Genomic DNA, 19,607 nt, shown 5'->3' on the forward strand with positions numbered 1-19,607 from the left:
CCACCAACTGCTCCCTGGGCGCTGTGGATAGGGCTGCCCACCACTCCAGGCAGGTGTGCTCACTGCCCCTAGTGTGTCTTCACTAGTGTGCATGTGGTGTTTCTATGCACGGATGGGTTAAATGCGGAGGTGAAACTCCCCCCTTGTGGGACTAATAAGGGTCTCTTAATTTCGAGGGTTCGACTGAATGACAAAAAAAACAAAGCGATTCTAAACTACAGCTGCAGCTAATAGTCAGATTAACCTACCAAGTAAAATTTAATCTACTGCCTAACATAACTGAGCTATTATGGCATCTTCAGTTCCTCTCCCTTTGATGCGGGCACCATCACAGTTCTGTCTCTGCGACAAATGAATTCTTTTGATCTAACAACACAACAGAAGCCATTATCACCCCCACAAGTTGTAATGCTTTTTTTTTAAACACATCAACAGAAAAAAAAAAATCACAAATTTTATTATTACCACCATCAAATAATTGTTGCAGCCCTATTGGCTATAAACTCTCACATCATCCCCCTGCATAAGCCGTTAGATCTTCCTTTACTTGCTTAATGTGACTGTGTAAACACCTGGAGTTGCAGTTGAGAGAGAGCTGGTAAGCTCTGTAGGCTAGAGAATACTTCTGCAGGAGGGTAATGTTTGGTAGGCTGTACTTCTGCAGAGTCCCAGACTCACGACCCTGTGGACAGACACATATGCAGACAAATACAGACTTACTTAAGAAAAATAATTGAAAAACAAGCCTGGTGAGTTTACATTTAAATTTAAATCACAGACAAGCTTTACTGATAGCAAACAAAGCAGTAAGGGATGAGACAGAAATACGTACCACTATAAGGGTTCTGTCAGATGCTGTGATGCAACAGATGGGATCTCTGGTTGCCTGAATTAAAGGCACAATTAGCTACATAATACACACATACAGCTACACAACACATACACAATGTCGCGCACTAATGTACAGCAAAGAAGGGCTGCGGCAAAGTTGTTTAGTCACAGGTGGCATCAATTACAGAAAGAAGTAAGTGATTTAAATAAACAAAAGCATCCATGTGGTCATTCTGACAGCCTGTAATACTCTCCAGTAAGTGTTTTGCTGCACTATAAAGGAAGTAAACAGAAATAAAAGAAGAACTGAAAAAGAATAAAGGTGGTGCAGTGACTGGGCAAACTGAGGAAATGGTAGAAGGTGTAATGTTTTGATTAATCATTCAAATATAGATTTTATAAAGTGGATAGATTAATAAAGATTAGTTCATTTACTAGTTAGAGAATAAATCATGTCTTAGTGAAAAAAAGCAGAAAACATATTTAAGAAAAACACAACACAGAATTTTTCATTATTGAGTGTGTCCACTCAACTTTTCCCACGCTTCCAAAGTTCAGTTTTAGGCCCAATCTCATTTCTTATTTTTACCCCTACCCCTTGTTTTTGAGCGTTACCTTGTCCCTTAACTGAGTTACAGGGCAGTGGTTGAGATCTTCCTCTGAAATGAGACCCTCTAATAAAAGAGCATCACTTCATTAACAGCTGCTAGCGCCGCTCTGTAGGCGACCCTGCCCGTCTGCAGGGACAGCAGAGGAGGGGGAAGTTCAGCTCCTCACTGCTGGGCTTCAGTTACATTTAGGGATCATACGCCTTCAAAGAGGGGGCAGTTATTTATTATCACCCCCCCTAATTCTTCAGTGATATGAAGCTGAATTCGGAGATTCTCCAGATTCTCGTTTGAATTTTCAAGTTCTACCTTAAATGGAGCTGTAGCTCTGATGCCTGAGGTGCCAGAATGAAGGTGGAACGGGAAATTTAGCCAGCTGGCTGATGAGACATCAGCATACTAGCTGTAGCTCTGATGTCTGAGGCGCCAGAATGTAACAGCTGGGCTATTTAAGGTGGAACAAGAAATGTAGCTAGCTAGCTAACTACCGAGTCATCAGCATACTACTAGTGAAAATGACCACAATACAGTAAAACGACATTAAACTGAGATAAAACGGTGGTTATCGTAATTTTTTTAACAGAGAAAATTCTCACATTTGTGGGTTTCTTTGGTCTCGTGTTCAGCCGGCTTGTCGGTTATTCTTTCTTCTCATAACATTGTTTGGAGTGTGTCTCTAAAAACCTCACTTTGGAGGGCCATGTAGCCCTAACACTTCACCCTTCCCCTCTATCTCAAAAAAAAAAAAAAAAAAAGTAGGAGCGAGGGATGAAATAGGGCCTTAGAGATTAGTTACATTTCTCTCTTCCTTATGCAAGTGAATTATTTTATATCTAATCTCTTCAGAAATATCTGCTGAAAACCGAATAACTTGCATTTAACGGCTGTTTTGTTTAACAACTAGAAATGAAATAAATGAAGGGTGGACTTTGAGTAATACTATAAATATCAGTGGTGTAAATTATGCAGCGGATTTTGTGCCCATGAGCCGACACTGTGAAGTGTGCGAGTGTTTTATGGGTTTTTCCCACTAATCTCTTGACAAGGAGATGAAAAAACAGCCACAGGTGTTTATGGGTGGGTGTCTGTGTGTGTGTGTGTGTGTGTGTGTGTGTGTGTGTGTGTGTGTGTGTGTGTGTGTGTGTCCTTCTCACTAGCACATGAGTGAATCTGGCACCGAGTGTGTGTGAGTAAGTGTGTGCACTCACTGTGAAGGCTTTGGCAAAATCGAGCGCCCCATTGGTGGTTCCACTCGGGCTGTCATCGATGTGGTAAACTCTGCAGGGGACAGACAGACAGGCAGACAGACAGGCAGACAGAGAGTGAAGGGGGTAATGGTCAAAGGGAAGGTATTGTATTTGAATTTTTGCTGCTGTGTGTAAAAGCCAGTCCTGGCAGTACACCGCATCCTTCCCTGCTTTCTGAAGGCTAAAGCATCTTCACACACAACTACGAACGGAACACCACAAGCCACCTCCTAGATGACGAAGGCTTGCAGATCCACGGCATCATTTCACATAGCTAGACTGTTTCCTCCACAGTGCCTCACTGTTAAAAGTCTTTGGGGACCTTTGACCACTGCCTCTAACCTTTCACGGCCCTCCTTCCTGGTCTTGGCGACCTGGTTGATCTCCAGGGCGGTGAGCTTTTTGGCCACGCGGTACTGCCAGGCATAAAAGGCCTCCTTAGACGCAGTGATCACATGAGTCTTCGTCATGGTTACAAACAGAGGGTCTGTAAATGGTTAAAAAAAAACAAAAAAAAAAAACAACCATTACAACAACACTTAAAAAACGGATGCACTGAAAGTACTTAATAAACATGTCATTTAATATTCTACAATTAAATCACAAAAAACAGAAATACTAACACAAAAACTTGGAACAAAAACTCAGAGAAAGCTACTTTATAAGACACTTGGTTTTTTAGCTTCATATAACAAACATGCAGTAAAAAATCTGAGTATGATCTTTAGACTCTCAGTGACTAAAGCAGCTTTTCATCATCTTAGAAATATCACTAAAGTTCGGCCTTTTCTCTGTCAGAGCGACGCAGAGAAACTTGTTCATGCACTTGTTACAAGCAGAGTTGAGCACTGTAATGGTCTTCTTACTGGACCTCCTAAGAAAAACAATTCATCCTTTACAGCTCGGACAAAACGCAGCAGCATCCGAACAGAAACAACACAGGGAGATCAGATCAGTCCTGCTTTAAAAGAGCTGCACTGGCTGCCTGGATCACTCAGGATAGAGTTTAAAGCTCTGCTACTAGTTTTTGAGGCTCTAAATGACCATAAAGCTCCACTTACATCACAGAGTGTCCGTCTGTTTATGAGAGATAGAGAGAAAGAGAGAGAGTGAGAGAGACAAAGAAATAGACAGAGAGAGAGACAAAGGGAAAGAGAGAGAGAAAGAGAGAGAGAGAGAGAGAGACACAAAGAGAGAGAGGGAGAGAGCAGGAATAAGTGAGAGAGAGAGAGAGAGGGAGAGAGAAAGAGAGAGAGAAAGAGACAAAGTAATAGACAGGGAGAGAGACAAAGAGAGAGAGAGAGAAAGAGAGAGAGAGAGAGAGAGCGAGTTTTGCAGATGTTTAAATCTTTATATCAAATTTAAAAAGTAGCTGCACATTTTACAGGTTGATTTAAAAGAACCTGGGTGTTGATCTGCCACAGTGTACAGCTCTACAGTGAACTGGGCTGAGCCCCAGATCTTCACATGCTCAGCCAATGTGTCTTCCCATCTGTGCCACTATGGAGTGGAAGGAAAAGTGGTTATCTGCTTGTACATTTCCACCAGGTGCATGATGGGGAATAATCTCAAAAAACTAGCTGCAGTCTTGTAAATAGTGACACTGCAAGATTCCTAGTCTCTAAAAACTGTGACACTGCCTTTAGATGTGAGAGGGTGTCAGACTTTAGCCTTTCAACAGTCTTTTCAATGTCTTCTAGTGTGTGGGTAGCATAAAACTGAAGCACATACTGAGTCAGACTCGACTTTGTTCAGCAGTGGGAAGCCCGCAGACTCCGAGCATAAATCAACATGACGAGCGCAAACAGTCTCTCCCTGTGGATGCAGTATCTTCTCCTGCTTTCTGCTCTCCTGTCTCAGCTCAGTAAACCTAAGGACCTTCACACAGATGTAGATTGAGGGCAGAGAGAGGAATTTAGCAGGATGCCTGTAAGAGATCAGTGTGAACTCAGACAGAGAGAGGGGAGAGAGTGGGAATGCTGGCTCAGGACACCACTGGAGATAGCTCACACGCTCAGATCCACTAGGTAGAACGCAATGAGAACAGCCTTTGATTCGTATTCTTTCATGTTTCTTCACTCACAAATCACACTTTACACAAACTTCACTGAATTGTGGCAAAGATTTCCACAGAATCTTTCAATACAACTTAGTAAAATTCACGAAACTTAATAAGCGATCACATTTCAAACTCAGCTCAAGTTCGTTAAAGCTGATTTAACATTTTAAATCCTTTGATCCAGCGGTGGTTCCAAAACGCACTTCATCATATTCTTCATGACTTCCATATTTCATAAGCTACATTCAGAAGGTGGATGTCGTATAACAGCTGTGACGTCTTCTTTCCGGTCAAATAGACGGGTAATGTATTTTTAAACCATTATAATAAAAGAAGCTGGCAGCCAGTGCAGCTCTTTTAAAGCAGGACTGATCTGATCTCCCTGTGTTGTTTCTGTTCGGGTGCTGCTGCGTTTTGTCCGAGCTGTGTTGTATGTATTGTATTTTCTTAGGAAGTCCAGTAAGAAGACCATTACAGTGATCAACTCTGCTTGCAACAAGTGCATGAACAGGTTTCACGCTCCCTCTCATGTTTTACTGCTAAAACTGCAAATGATCAGTTGGTCAAATCCAGCATTTTCTGCTGGTACAGTCTGAACACCAACTGGGTACAATATTACAAAAACATATAATGAAACAGAAAAAAAGGTATTTCTTATGCTACGGACAGTTTCACCTACCAATGTCGATGTATTTAGAGTCCAGGGGAGTCCCGATGGAGTTGCACAGCACCAACACATACTGCAGAAATAAAAACATACATAACATGTTAGCTCACTCCAGCTGTTTCCCATAGACTTGTCTCGGACAAACGTCTCAAGCTGCTGCTAATATCTTTCTTGCCCTGTGAATGATCCTGAAAGTCTTGGATTTGATTACTCTTTCTGAGCTGCTGCAGTTCCTCATCTAGACCCTTAAAAATACTCTCTGACCTGACTTGACCTTTCTAAAAATGGACAGATTGATCTCAACAGAAGAACTCCATAATAACTCGAGTTCCAACAGCCAGTCGATTTGGCTGTGATAGGCATGAAGTCGCACCTATAAACAGTGTTTTAGGCCGGCTGACTTGACTCTCCAGCTTAAGTGGTACCTTTAAGTCCCTGTTCTTATATCCTGCGATGTTCAAACTGTACATCACTCCCTGCAGCAAAACTGTTTCATCTCAAACTTCACATCTGGTGTAATATGAAAAGATGAGCAATTTAAAACTAAATAACGCATCACATTTCATTTTGAATGTGGACTTGCTGTTAGAGTGAGACCTTGCTGTTCTCCCAGGGTCTCAAAGGGCTTGAAATCACTTTCATTGAAGTGTGATAATTATCTTTATTTGTATTCTTCTATTATTGCAATTATTAACAAAGTTACTTCAATCGTTATTGTTCTGTAATCTGCTTTTTCCCCCCCTTCATAAAGAAAGAACGACTACATCAATCAAGACTACTTTTCTGTCTCTACCGCGGTCCGAGCTGAGCTGGTTGATCTGCTTTCTCACTTTGTGGTAAAAGGAGGCCCAACCTTCTGACCCTTAACCTTCTGACTGTGTGTTAATGCCAGCATGCGTTACATTGACAGACAAAGGCATGAAAGCTGGTGTGTTCTTACCGTTGCTGCTCCAGCCTCCGGGTCTGCATCCTCCTGAGAGTGAAGCCCGATCAATAGGAGAAGAAATATGAGAATAGTTTACTAACACATCATTATTCAAAAACATCTACAACAATTTACCATTTTAACTTCACAGTTTACATTTAACTGTTTATACCTTTGACTTCATGTTCATCATATCATATCATATCATATCATATCCCTTACAAAAATACATAAAAACATAAATTAAACTTAAGTTCAAGCCCAAGTATACTTTATGTAGTAAGTACACCTATATCACTGTACTAATAGTATACTTGTATTTCAGCACTTTTGGGACTAAATTGGCCCACTTTTAGTTTATAAATGTATACTCTGAAGTATACCACAAGTAAACTTGTGCATAAAAATCCCTGGGCTGATTGAATGTGTTTGGACTATGAAAAGAAACCCAGATACGGAAAAACATGCAAACTCTACACAAAAATTACCCGGTCGGGGAATCAAACCCAGGTCCTTCTTGCTGCAGGATCTACCCCATGTGCCACCAAGCCACCTTGTTACTTTAGATACTTTATTTGAATATACTTAAACTTTTCTGTATATTTGTAGATAAACACCAAGTACACTTAAGTATAATTTTGTTTAGTATACACTGATCAGGCATCCGTTCATTGTCCACTTTATCAGCTCCACTTACTGTATTGCTGCACTCTGTAGTTCTACAGTTACAGACTGTAGTCCATCTGTTTCTCTGATACTCTGTTACCCTGTTCTTCAGTGGTCAGGACCCCCAGGGACCCTCACAGAGCAGGTACTATTTGGGTGGTGGATCATTCTCAGCACTGCAGTGGTGGTTGTGTTAGTGTGTGTTGTGCTGGTGTGAGTGGATCAGACACAGCAGTGCTGCTGGAGTTTTTAAACACCAAACCAAACACAAAACCAAACCAGGACATAGCGTCCTGTGGGCAGCGTCCTGTGGGCAGCATCCTGTGACCACTGATGAAGGACTAGAGGACGACCAACACAAACTGTGCAGCAGCAGATGAGCTGTCGTCTCTGACTTTACATCTACAAGGTGGACCGACAAGATAGGAGTGTCTAATAGAGTGGACACTAACACACCACCACCACGTCAGTGTTACTGCAGTGCTGAGAATGACCCACCACCCAAATAGTACCTGCTCTGTGAGGGTCCATGGGGGTCACTAGCGTGTATGTGGTGTTTCACTACACAGGTGGGTCAAATGCGGAGGTGAAATTTCCCTGTTGCAGCACTAATAAGGGTCTCTTAATCTAATCTTAAATTAGATATTTGTCCGTGGGAAATTCATACGAGGAAGATCTGAGGATCTTAAGGGGGCATTTACTGTTATAAAGGGAGACCCTGCTGCTGTGCATGTAAACAGGACCACCCATGGGCTGGTCTTCTGCACAGCTCTTATAAACATCCTGCGTTGTTCTAGCTTCTTAGACTAAAACCTCAGTTTGGCTACTGCATGCATGTCAACATAGACAGAGTGTCCTTAAGTGGACACACCAATGTTTTACTATTAACATGTATTTAAGCAATTTGACAGAAAGTTTGTTAAAGCAGATCACATAAAAAAGTGTGTTGCTAGTTCACATATCGTTTTCCAGAGTCCAAACCTCGTAACCTTTTAGACGATATAATTTAGTTCTGTGTTCAACTTCTAATGAACCAGTTGTGATGACCTCTGGCAGAACGTCAGCAGAACAGGAGATGTATGCGCACCTGTGGGTGGGAGTCATCGGCTTTGGTGGCCAGGATGCAGAAGTCTCCGCATGTGGTGACCGACATCAGGCTCTTCACATACTTCACAAACTTCTCGTTGTTTTTTGTGTCCCAGAAGACCACACTGTACTCCATCCTCTCGGGTCGGGTGTACGCATACACCACTGTATTCGAACAGTAACCCCACTATAAAGAGAGAAAAAGAGAGGAGGACAAAGTTTATTTCATTTAAAACAATGATAATAATAAACAGCTGGTACAACTGGAGAAATCAGCCCACAATTATGTGCACAGTGCAGTTCAATGACATTCGAATCAACAGCTGTTCTAAACAGGCTTAGCATCATCATGTCTTCTGAAATGAAGGGTATTAATAGGGAGTTTGTTCAGTAACAGCCTCGACTCTTCTGAGAACGCGTTACGCTACATGTTGGAACACTGCTGTGAGGATTTGATTGAGTATAATTCTGGTCAGGTACTGATGTTGGGTGGTCAGTTCTGGATCACTCCAACTTATCCCCAAGGTATTGGATGGAGCTCCATCGCTCCAGAGAACACAGTACCACTGCTGCACAGCCCAGTGCTGGGGGGCTTTATACCCCTCTAGCCCACGCTTGGTGACCTCATGTGTAGCTGCTCCACAGCATCTCATTCTGTTGGTCAGAGATCATATAAGTTGTGCACAACTGAACATCTGTATCAACAATGTGCGCACCTGAAAGTAGCTGAGTTCACTCGTTAGAAGGGCTGCTGGATACTTTTGGATATACGGCATCTCAGACTACGCCTGAAACATGTGCTCGAAAAAAAAACTGAATTAATACTGAGGTATGAGCTTCTATCACTTAATAGCTACACAGATCAGGCATAACATTATGACCTTGTTTCTGCACTAAATGTAAATAGAGGGTTTCACGGCATATGTGCCATGGGGACTACAGAGTTAAAACCTCTTTAAAATCCCAAGCGCTTTCACAAATCCTCATGGGAACAGACGGAATGTGACCATCAGATGAAGGAAAAATCACTGCGCAGCAATTTTGTGATTCAAGACTTTTACACTTTAAAAGACCTGCTGTGTAAAAAACTTTCTAGTTTATGTTTCTCCAGTAAAGCCTTCTTAGCCTTTAAAAGTCTCGCCATGGTTTGTAATTATTCAGCCCATTTTTGCTTTTCCAAGTCTAAATAGTCGATTTATTATTGTTGTTGTTGTTGTTGTTGTTGTTGTTATTTAAGCCAAATAAACACTAATATAATCAATATAGTAATAAGAATCACTAGTGACGGCCCTACAGTGGACTAAAACAAAGAGCTTCTCTCTGGATTTGCACACTGGCTAAAATACTTCTGATGATTAAACTTCCTTCACGTTGCGTTCAGATTCTTGGTATAAAAGCTTAGTGGGTCCTAGACCAGAGAATGGCACTAATGTATTGCGATTAGTGAGATAAAGACCTTATCGTACTTCCTTTTCAACTACGTCTCAATCTGCTTATGAGCATTTCCACACAGCTAGAGTCATTGGTGCTGCCAAGCCTCAAGAAAAACATCCAGAATGTATACAGAGCCATTCACTCGGCCAAGGAAGAGGTCACAGAAATGCCTGAATTAAGTAACCGAACTAGAGAAGAACTGGACTGTGGTGAATATATGTACAGCCCCATTTCCAAAAAAGTTGGGACGCCATGCAAAATGTGAACGAAAACAAAATGCAATGATGTGCAAATCATTAAAACCCCTTAGTTAACTGAAAATAGTACAGAGACAACAAATCGAATGTTGAAAATGAGAAATGTTATAGTTTTTTTAAAAATATAGGCCTATTTTGAATTTGATGGCAGCAACACGTTCCAAAAAAGTTGGGACGGGGGCCTGTTGAGTTTCATCACCTCTTCTTTTAACAGCACTCTGTAAGCGTTTGGGAACTGAGGAAACACTGCTGTAGTTTTGAAAGTTAAATATTTTCCCATTCTTGCTTAACACAAGATTTCAGCTGCCCATCAGTTCGAGGTCTCATCTGTCATATTTCTCGTTTCTTAAAGTACCATATAATTTCAGTGGTGACTGGGATCTGGACTGCAGGCAGGTCAGTTTAGCACCCGAACTCTTATAATCTGGCACAATGCTGTTTTAATATATGCAGAATATGTCTGAATATGGTTTGTCACTGTCTTGCTGAAATAATCAAGGCCTTCCCTGAAAAAGACGTCGTCTGGACGGCAGCAGATGTTGCCAAAACACGTATATATCGTTCAGCATTAATGGAGCCTTCACAGATGAGCACGTCGCCCATGCCATGTGCACTAATGCACTCCCATACCATGACAGATGCTGGGTTTTGAACTGTGAGCTGATGGTCTTTAGCCTGGAGAACAAAGTGTCCATGATTTCCGAAAAAAAAAAAAAACCAAGAATTTCTTTCGGCAGACCACAGCACACTTTTCCACTTCCCCTCGGTCCATTTTGAGTGAGCTCAGGCCCAGAGAAGGTTGCAGCATTTCTGGGTCCTGTTTAAATTTGATTGGCAATTCTGGTTTTGGCCTTGTCCCTTGCTTAAAGAGATTTTTTGAATCTTTTAATTATATTATGTACTGCATATGATGAAATCACCATGCAGTCAATGCTAAAAAGTAAGTAAAAGAGAACAGAAATTAAAACATGATTAAGACAACAGATTTGAAAGGGATCAGTAAAATAAAAATCTAATTAAATTATGATCATTAAAAGCCTAATAAAAAAATGTAATTAGGGTAATAATGTGCCGTTACAGAAGAGAAGTGCAGTAGAACCAACAGTGTTTATGTTTATGCTGAAAGCTGCGCAAATGGGACGGTTTTAGGCCTGAATTTAAAAGTGTCTGGTGTTCGTGGCTCTTCTAACGCTCTTTGTCAACACCTTTAACAGCAGCATAGTTGCTAAACACTGCTTCTTCAGTAAAGTGCAGAACTAAGTGCTGACGGAAGCGAAAGGCACAGCTGTACAGATACATTTTCAGTCTATTTTTAAAAGTAACAGTATGAGCACATCCCACAGCTTCAGGAAGTTTGGCGGCATGTTTTTAAGTTTTAATATTGGCCATTGAGTTAGACTCAAGTGACCCTTGTTGTAAGCTAGCAAGGCTGAAAGGTCTCACTCTCTAGCTTACATTGGGCAGATCACTTTGACAAGTGTGCCCACGCCGATCCTCCGTCTCTGCCTCCTCAAGTGCTGCGCTGAAGTAGGTATGTAGAAAACTCAGTTTGTTCCCACCCCAATAAGTCTATGCTCCCACTCACATTTAAGCCAAATTCCCCTCACACTTTCTTGACCAGCCTGGCGTGACTACTTCTCTAGAGGAGCTTTGGATATTACCTTGTAATCAGGTCTGATGTTGGCGAAGTAAATGAAGGAATCGACAGCTAGGCCAATCCTCAGTCCTCCACCCTCCCATGAAACAGCAGTAATCTGTTTACCAGGAACCTTCAGGGTGCGGAGGTGCTGGACACAAGAGCAGAGAAAAATTAAGAAGAATGTATCATATTCTCGTCAGTGCAACATCATCTGTATGTGTGTATACACTGCAAATCAGGGACCAGCCTGGCAGCCTTCCTACTGGAACTACACTGGGTATTATCAGTCATTTTCAGACTGTTTTACTCAACATGTGATGCAGAAGCTCAGAAAATATAGCGACACATCGCACTAAACATCCAGCCAAGCAACCACATCTAAACAAAGTTGATTATGGAAATACTTTAAAGAAAAAGATGATCAATTTGTATAGTTTAAACTAAGATATCACTCAGTAGGTAAACTGGTGGTGTGTTAAATCACACACACACACACACACACACACACACATTTTCAAAGCTGCTTCTCCCTCAGGGTCACGAGGGGGTGCTGGAGCCTATCCCACCGGTCATTGGGTGAAAGGCCTGGACAGGTCGCCAGTCCATCGCAGTGTGTGTTAAATCATAAATATCATAAATAAATCACTAATTCAACCAAATGGTTGAGTACAGATGACTTTTTATGCTGGTTTCACTGTATAAACAAAATTAAACTGTGTGTTTTTGTTTATTCTGAGGAATATTTTCCTCATTGGGGTATTCATATCACAAGAAAACCTCGTATCTCCAAAATGAAAACTGTACAGCAGAAGGGAAAAACCTACTTTAGTTGTAATGTAGGTCAATGGAACCGGAAATTTTTGGCCAAGCCATTTCGGGCTGTTTATTTTGGTCCACTTTTCATGAAATTTATGCACACTGTAAAGCACAACAGGCATTTGAAAATATGTCAAAAGCTGAAAAACGACAAAAACAGAGATATGAGGTTTTCTTCCAACAGCAGTGACATAGTATATGTTTGAGAAGGTGTATGTTCTCCATGGCTGGGAGTCTAAGAGAGCACAACTGTCCTCCCTCTCTGTCTCTCTCTCTCTCTCTGGGTGGGCAGGTCAGCCCTCTCTCTACTCCCATCACTCAGTGTGATGCTCGCCAACGCAGGCATCTGTTTGCTGACGTCACAGAATTAGCAGTTAGTGTCCTTCTCCAGGCGTGCTGAGCTGCATTAGTGACAGTTTGAAAAGATGCGCTGGAGAGTCAAGGGTCTCAGAGAAAACAAACACTGGACTCCCAGCTTGGCAGCATCATGTGAATGAGGAGACCTGGCTTAAAAATGTACCTGCCTAGTGTACATATGAATGAAGTAATGCTGATGACGTCAAAGTGCAGGCTTTAGCTCAGGGAAATTTATTTCTATACTGAATGGTCCATATACAAGTCATGGCTATTTCATACACATTCCGAAGTCCTCACCTCCCCGAACGGTGTGTAGAAGTTTAAAACATTGAGGTCTTTATCGCCTGTGGCGCTCCTGAGAGATCCTGCTATAGCAAGAACGCTCCCGCAGTGGTTCCACTGTATACTGGCAACATTCACACCCGTCTCGATTACCACCGGATCTGCACACAGACAGAATAAAGAAAAAAAAATCCTCCATGCATCTACTTGCTTGTTTTCCTCACAATAGTGAGTGCGTTAGTAGTGGATTTCTGCAGTTATGCAATTACTCAAATTGGAAAAAAAGGGTAAAGATCGATCAAAGGAAGGTGGGTAGACAGACAGACAGACAGACAGACAGACAGACAGACAGACAGACAGACAGACAGACACACCACGTCTTCTTCTGTGAGTTTACTGCTGGTTAAGCAGAAATCTGCTTACTGTCTGACTCAGGTTTCCCCATTAATTATGAATAATCATTAATTATTATATTATTATCTGATTATTCAAGTACTTGTAAACGTGACGATCGGATTACTGACAAAATCAGATTTTCTGCAGTTATCGGATTAAAGTGCGTGTAAACGCACTCAGTGACTATTTTACGTCACCTCTTTTTTTAATTGTATTTAATTTGACTTTTTATTGTTCTTGTTTTATATTATCTATATTATTATATTATTTATATGTCATTGCAGTTTTGGCTCAGAAAAACTATATAAACAAAACATTATTACTGTCATTATTTCTCTTTTTACTATTACTACTAACTTTTGGAACGACTCACCTAACCTTATTTCTTACGTTCTGCACATCCGATGGAAAAAGAAAACACAATTCTATATATCAGTTCTTCTCACGTCACTCACTGTCATCGCTCTCGTAGCGCATGACCTGGCAGCGGCCGTTGTCGTAGCAGATAGCGAGGCAGGGGCAGTCCGGCTCGATGTAGCCTTCTGCTCCAGCGTACCAGTGGATCCCCGCAATGCTGAGAGGGCCAGTCACATTCATCAGGCAATGCAAAGTCATCTTCATCTGAAGGAAAGAAACACTCATCAAAACACCGACGTCTCGATCTCATCATGTCTTCAGGATTCCATTCAAAAGATTCTAACAAGTCATTTTACAGCAAATTAAGCAGAAAAAAGAAGGAAGAAGAGAAAAACAGAAGAGGAGAAGAGACCATAACTGCAAAGGTCTCCAGACACAGTTTCCAGTCCTGGAGTTTGGAATCACAGGTAGGAAGCCAGTTTTATAAACAGGTCTACAAATGATTCCAAAATACAGGACCAGAAACTGGATTCAATGGGCCTCATTCACCAACATCTTCCTAGGTTTTTTCTTCAATTCATTCTTGAGAAAGGTCTTAAGAAAAACCTTGTGCCAGATTCAATCAATCAATCAATCAATCGATCAACCTTTATTTAACCTTGGAGAACACTGATACACCCTGGACAGTTCGCCAGTCCATCGCAGGGCAGACAGACAGACAGTCACTCACACCCAGGGGCAGTTTAGCAGGTCCAATTGTCTTTGGACTGCGGGAGGAAACCGGAGAACCCGGAGGAAACCCACGCAGACACGGGGAGAACATGCAGACTCCACACAGAGAGGACCCCGGTCACCCGGCCAGGGAATTGAACCCAGGCCCTTCTTGCTGTGAGGCGACAGCGCTACCCACCACGCCACCGTGCCGCCCAAAATGACTAAAATTATAATTAAATAATCAAATTAAAATAAGAATATGAACAATAATAAATAAACAAAATAATGGCAATAAGAAAATAACAGTAAGAAATCAGAGTGGCAGAGTGGAAGTGGTTAGAGAGCAAACGTTTAAAATGACTATATTAGTCTTAATATTAGTCTTAATTAGACTGAATTAGTGTTTCCTGTAGTGAGGGTCCAGCACCACGTCCAAAAACGCTGGTAAATGACAGAATCTGAATGAAAACTGCAGTTTTCATTAGGACTCAGCAAGTTTTAAAACATAATATTTTCTTCTTAAGAACAGTTGGTGAATGAGGCCCAATGTCCAGATTTGAAGACCTCTGGTCTGGTTACCTTAAAGATTTATTTAAAAAAGCATACAGTCTTATAAACAACCAGAAGATCTGTTCTTAGAAAGCAAATGTACTCACGATGAAGTTGCCCTGGTTGTCGTAGATGTGGATCTCTCCGTTAGCCATTCCAAAGAGCAGGATCTTACTGTCTGGAGACCAGGCCACATGAGCCAGCTGGATCCCTTTCAGCTCCTTCCCCCAGATTCTGTTCCCTACAGCCGGTCAGCATCAGAGATAGGCAGCCGAGTAGGGATTAGTCAGGAAAAGTAAACTGCATTTTAATGAATGTATTTAACAGATGTAGACAAGAAAGAACTGGCATATGATCTCTGACTACAGGATACGGACTGAGACAGCTCGTCTCAGTTTCTCAGTCATTTGCAGATTGACTAAATCAGCAAAGATTCCAATCCCAGTTCTTATTTTTATCCCTTTTCCTTGTTTCTGAGTGTCTCCTTGTCCCTTGTTCCTGAGCTACAGGGCAGTGGTTGAGATCTTCCCTCTAATAAAAGAGCATCACTTCATTATCAGCTACTAGCGCCGCTCTGTAGGCGACCCTGCCCGTCTGCAGGGACAGCAGAGGAGGGGAAAGTTCAGCTCCTCACTGCTGGGCTTTAGTTACATTTAGGGATCAGACGCCTTCAAAGAGGGGGGCAGTTATTTATTATCACCCCCCCTAATTCTTCAGTGATATGAAGCTGAAGTCGGAGATTCTCCAGCTTTTTGTCCGATTTCCCGTTCCACCTTAAATGGACCAAATGCACTATTTAAGGTGGAACAGGAAATTCAGCTACAAGCTACATTTTTAATGCTTGTTATGAAGAAAAGGACCATAATACACTGAAAGAACATTAAACTAAGATAAAAACAGTGGTTATCATATTTTCATATTTTTTAATGGAGAAAATCCTCACATTTGTGGGTTTCTTTGGTCTCTTGTTCAGTCGTCTTGCCAGTTTTTCTTTGTTTCTCATATCACTTTGTATGGAGCCTCTGAAAAACCTCTGCTTGGAGGGTCCTAACACCTCGCCCTACCCCTCTATCTCAACAGGAATCGGGACACCCTGCCCCAAGACGTGAATGCGCAGAACGGAGGACTAGGGCTAAGTGGTAGGGGCCGGGGTGAAATGGGATTGAGCCTTGGTCTTGTTCACTTCTTGGCACTTCCTTGAAAAACTTACCCAGTTAGATCTTCAGGCAGATCTTGTAAGTACAACCTTTTCCATTTGCTTCCTATTTGTTTGTCTTCCCTCCTCGTTGAACAAATTGTCAAGCACTTTGAGCCGCTACTTATAGGACAGGTGCTCTATTAATGAGGTCTATTATATTATTACACTTTCTATCTTTATCATCAGTATCGCTGTTACTATTATTGATATAAGACCTTGTAAATAACAGAATAAACTCACCGTCCACTGATCCCACAATAACAGCACCATCTTCATACACAATGCAGATCTTCTCTCCATCTGCATTCCAGCTCATACTCCTCACCACCGATTTATTCCTGTTATTAATCATCTCCTCGTACCAGGAACCTGCTCAACACACAGCACGAAGAACACATGCACAGATACGATGAAGATCGAATGGCAGGTCAGTACATCATAGACTAAGGCCCAATCCCATTTCACCCCTCCGTTCTGTGCGGGTAGGGTGTCCCGATTCTTGTTGAGATACAGGGGAGGGGTGAAGTGTTAGGGTACGTGACCCTACAAACAGAGGCGAGATAGAGCACAAGAGACCAAAGAAAGCCACAAACGTGAGAATTTTCTCTGTTAAAATTACAAAAACCATGATATTATCTTAGTTTAATGTTGTTTCAGTGGATTATGGTCCTTTTCTTCATAACAAGCATAAAAAATAGCTAGTATGCTGATGTCTCATCAGCCAGCTGGCTAAATTTCCCGTTCCACCTTCATTCTGGCACCTCAGGCATCAGAGCTACAGCTCCATTTAAGGTAGAACTTGAAAATTCAAACGAGAATCTGGAGAATCTCCGAATTCAGCTTCATATCACTGAAGAATTAGGGGGGGTGATAATAAATAACTGCCCCCTCTTTGAAGGCGTATGATCCCTAAATGTAACTGAAGCCCAGCAGTGAGGAGCTGAACTTTCCCCTCCTCTGCTGTCCCTGCAGACGGGCAGGGTCGCCTACAGAGCGGCGCTAGTAGCTGTTAATGAGGTGATGCTCTGTTTATTTGAGGGTCCCGTTTCAGAGGGAAGATCTCAACCACTGCCCTGTAGCTCAAGATGACACTCGAAAACAAGAGGTTGGGGTAAAAAAATAAGAAATGGGACTGGGCCAAAAACTGCTTCATTGTAGTCTTGACATAAAAAGCACACCCACCCTTGTAGAGCATCCAGACTATAATGAGGCCGTTCTGGTCACTGGTGGTGAGTTTTTGGTACTGCTCGTTCCATGTTACTACCTGCACAGCACCTGCAGAGCATCCAAAACAATAAAGTCAAAGCTATGTCCAAAGGTTTGCAGACACCTGCTCATTCTTCTGAAATAAAGGTATTAATGAGTAGTTTGTGGTGCAGTAACAGCCTCTACTCTTCTGGGAAGGCTTTAAAGTAGATGTTGGAACACTGCTGTGAGGATCTGATTGAGCATTAGTGACGTTGGATGGTCAGTTCTGGATCACTCCAACTCATCCCAGAGGTACTGGATGGGGCTCCATCTCTCCAGAGAACACAGTCCCACTGCTTCACAGCCCAAAGCTGGGGGCCTTACACCCCACGCTTGGCAGTGAGGATGGAGGCCCAGTGCAGCTGCTCTGGAGCATCCCATTATATTGTCAATGCTTCTGGGCGCATTGCTGTCTTACCGCTGTGTCCTTCAAGGGTCTGATTCATGGACAGGTTACTGGGAGCAGCAAGACCTTTCAGCTTTGCATCATCTGGAATACGGAAATGTCAAGAGGTCAGCAATGATTGTTCCAGCTTGATTAACAAATTGTGCAAATAGATGGTGATGCAGTAGGTCCATTTCACCAGCTCTAATGTGTAAATAAATAAATAAACAAGCAAACATATTTTACTCTGTACTAACTTGTTCCTGCTACTATTGTGTCACCAGATAAAACGGTTTATTCCAGGTTTGCTAAGCCAACAGAGGGCTTTTTCTCTGGCTATGCCAGCAATTACTACATAAATAATATTACATAACATGCTTTTATAATGAGGAGCAGTCCAGCAACTCCAGTGCATGCAGAGACATTAAGGTGCTAACTCTTAGAAAACCTTCGTCACCTGTTTGGGTTTCTAACTTCAGGACCTTCAGGAGACCCTCGTCCCCTCCACACGCAATGAACCCCTGATTTTTGTTCCAGGAAACACATTTCAGCCGGATGCTGTTTGGAATGGCAATCTGGAGACAAAAAAAAAAACAAAAAATATATGACCATTCATGCCCATACAGACTGTAGTCCATCTGTTTCTCTGATACTCTGTTACCCTGTTCTTCAGTGGTCAGGACCCCCGTGGACCCTCACAGAGCAGGTACTATTAGGGTGGTGGGTCATTCTCAGCACTGCAGTAACACTGAAGTGGTGGTGGTGGTTTGGTAGTGTGTGTTGTGCTGGTATGAGTGGATCAGACACAGCAGTGCTGCTGGAGCTTTTAAACACCTCAGCGTTGCTGCTGGACTGAGAATAGTCCACCAACCAAAAATATCCAGCCGACAGCGTCCTGTGGGCAGCATCCTGTGACCATTGATGAAGGACTAGAGGATGACCAGCACAAACTGTGCAGCAGCAGATGAGCTGTCGTCTCTGACTTTACATCTACAAGGTGGACCAACAAGGTAGGAGAGTGTCTAATAGAGTGGACAGTGAGTGGACACAGTGTTTAAAAGCTCCAGCAGCACTGCTGTGTCTGATCCACTCGCACCAGCACAACACACACTAACACACCACCACCACATCAGTGTTACTGCAGTGCTGAGAATGACCCACCACCCAAATAGTACCTGCTCTGTGAGGGTCCATGGGGTCCTGACCACTGAAGAACAGGGCTCTTAAGTGATAAGTGATATCACTTTTTGATCCCACAACCGGGGAAATTTCACCTCCGCATTTAACCCATCCGTAAAGTGAAACACCACATACACACTAGTGAACACACACACACTAGGGGGCAGTAAGCACACTTGCCCAGAGCGGTGGGCAGCCCTATCCACGGCGCCCAGGGAGCAGTTGGGGGTTAGGTGTCTTGCTCAAGGACACCTCAGTCACGTACTGTCGGCCCTGGGGATCGAACCGGCAACCTTCCGGTCACAGGGCCCGATCCCTGACCTCCAGCCCACGACTGCCCCACTACAATACCTCTTCTAGGGTTCTTGGATTTGTATTTAATTTAACCATTTGCACTGGTTGTATTTAGAGCCATGAGTTCTAAATAGAACTTTTTCATGCTTAAGTGGTTCTTTGCATGACGAACGGGTTCTTCAGATTGATGGAAAATGTGTTGTATATGCTTCTATATAGCACCAAAATGGGGTTCTGCCTTTGCTTTTTGGTGCTAGATACATAGAACCGCATACAACACATTCTTCATCAATCTGAAGAACCATTTCACCATGCAAAGAACCATGTGAGCATGGTTACACAAACTAAAAGATAGCTCTTCAAGGGTTCTTGGATAAATGCACTGGTTCTACTTAGAGCCATGAGTTCTATAT

The 19,607-nt window shown here is 42.4% G+C and overlaps 1 protein-coding gene across 2 annotated transcripts in view; it reads right to left on the bottom strand.

Annotated features, from left to right (window-relative positions):
* Window positions 1–19,607, bottom strand: part of wdr35 (WD repeat domain 35) — a 42,071-nt gene that overhangs the window by 21,526 nt on the left and 938 nt on the right. For both annotated transcript variants that reach the window (XM_037538635.1, XM_017685506.2), the window contains exons 2-16: window positions 18,179–18,296; window positions 17,755–17,826; window positions 17,271–17,363; window positions 16,329–16,457; window positions 14,998–15,131; window positions 13,726–13,891; window positions 12,890–13,035; window positions 11,442–11,567; window positions 8,091–8,276; window positions 6,353–6,385; window positions 5,425–5,485; window positions 3,029–3,173; window positions 2,648–2,717; window positions 833–886; window positions 573–682 (exon numbers count right to left, since the gene is read on the bottom strand). In XM_037538635.1, coding sequence (XP_037394532.1) covers window positions 573–682; window positions 833–886; window positions 2,648–2,717; window positions 3,029–3,173; window positions 5,425–5,485; window positions 6,353–6,385; window positions 8,091–8,276; window positions 11,442–11,567; window positions 12,890–13,035; window positions 13,726–13,891; window positions 14,998–15,131; window positions 16,329–16,457; window positions 17,271–17,363; window positions 17,755–17,826; window positions 18,179–18,296 — 1,643 coding nt within the window. The remainder of the gene's footprint in view (window positions 1–572; window positions 683–832; window positions 887–2,647; window positions 2,718–3,028; window positions 3,174–5,424; window positions 5,486–6,352; window positions 6,386–8,090; window positions 8,277–11,441; window positions 11,568–12,889; window positions 13,036–13,725; window positions 13,892–14,997; window positions 15,132–16,328; window positions 16,458–17,270; window positions 17,364–17,754; window positions 17,827–18,178; window positions 18,297–19,607) is intronic.

The sequence above is a fragment of the Pygocentrus nattereri genome, chromosome 5 (genome assembly GCF_015220715.1).
Source record: "Pygocentrus nattereri isolate fPygNat1 chromosome 5, fPygNat1.pri, whole genome shotgun sequence".
NCBI lineage: Eukaryota > Metazoa > Chordata > Actinopteri > Characiformes > Serrasalmidae > Pygocentrus > Pygocentrus nattereri.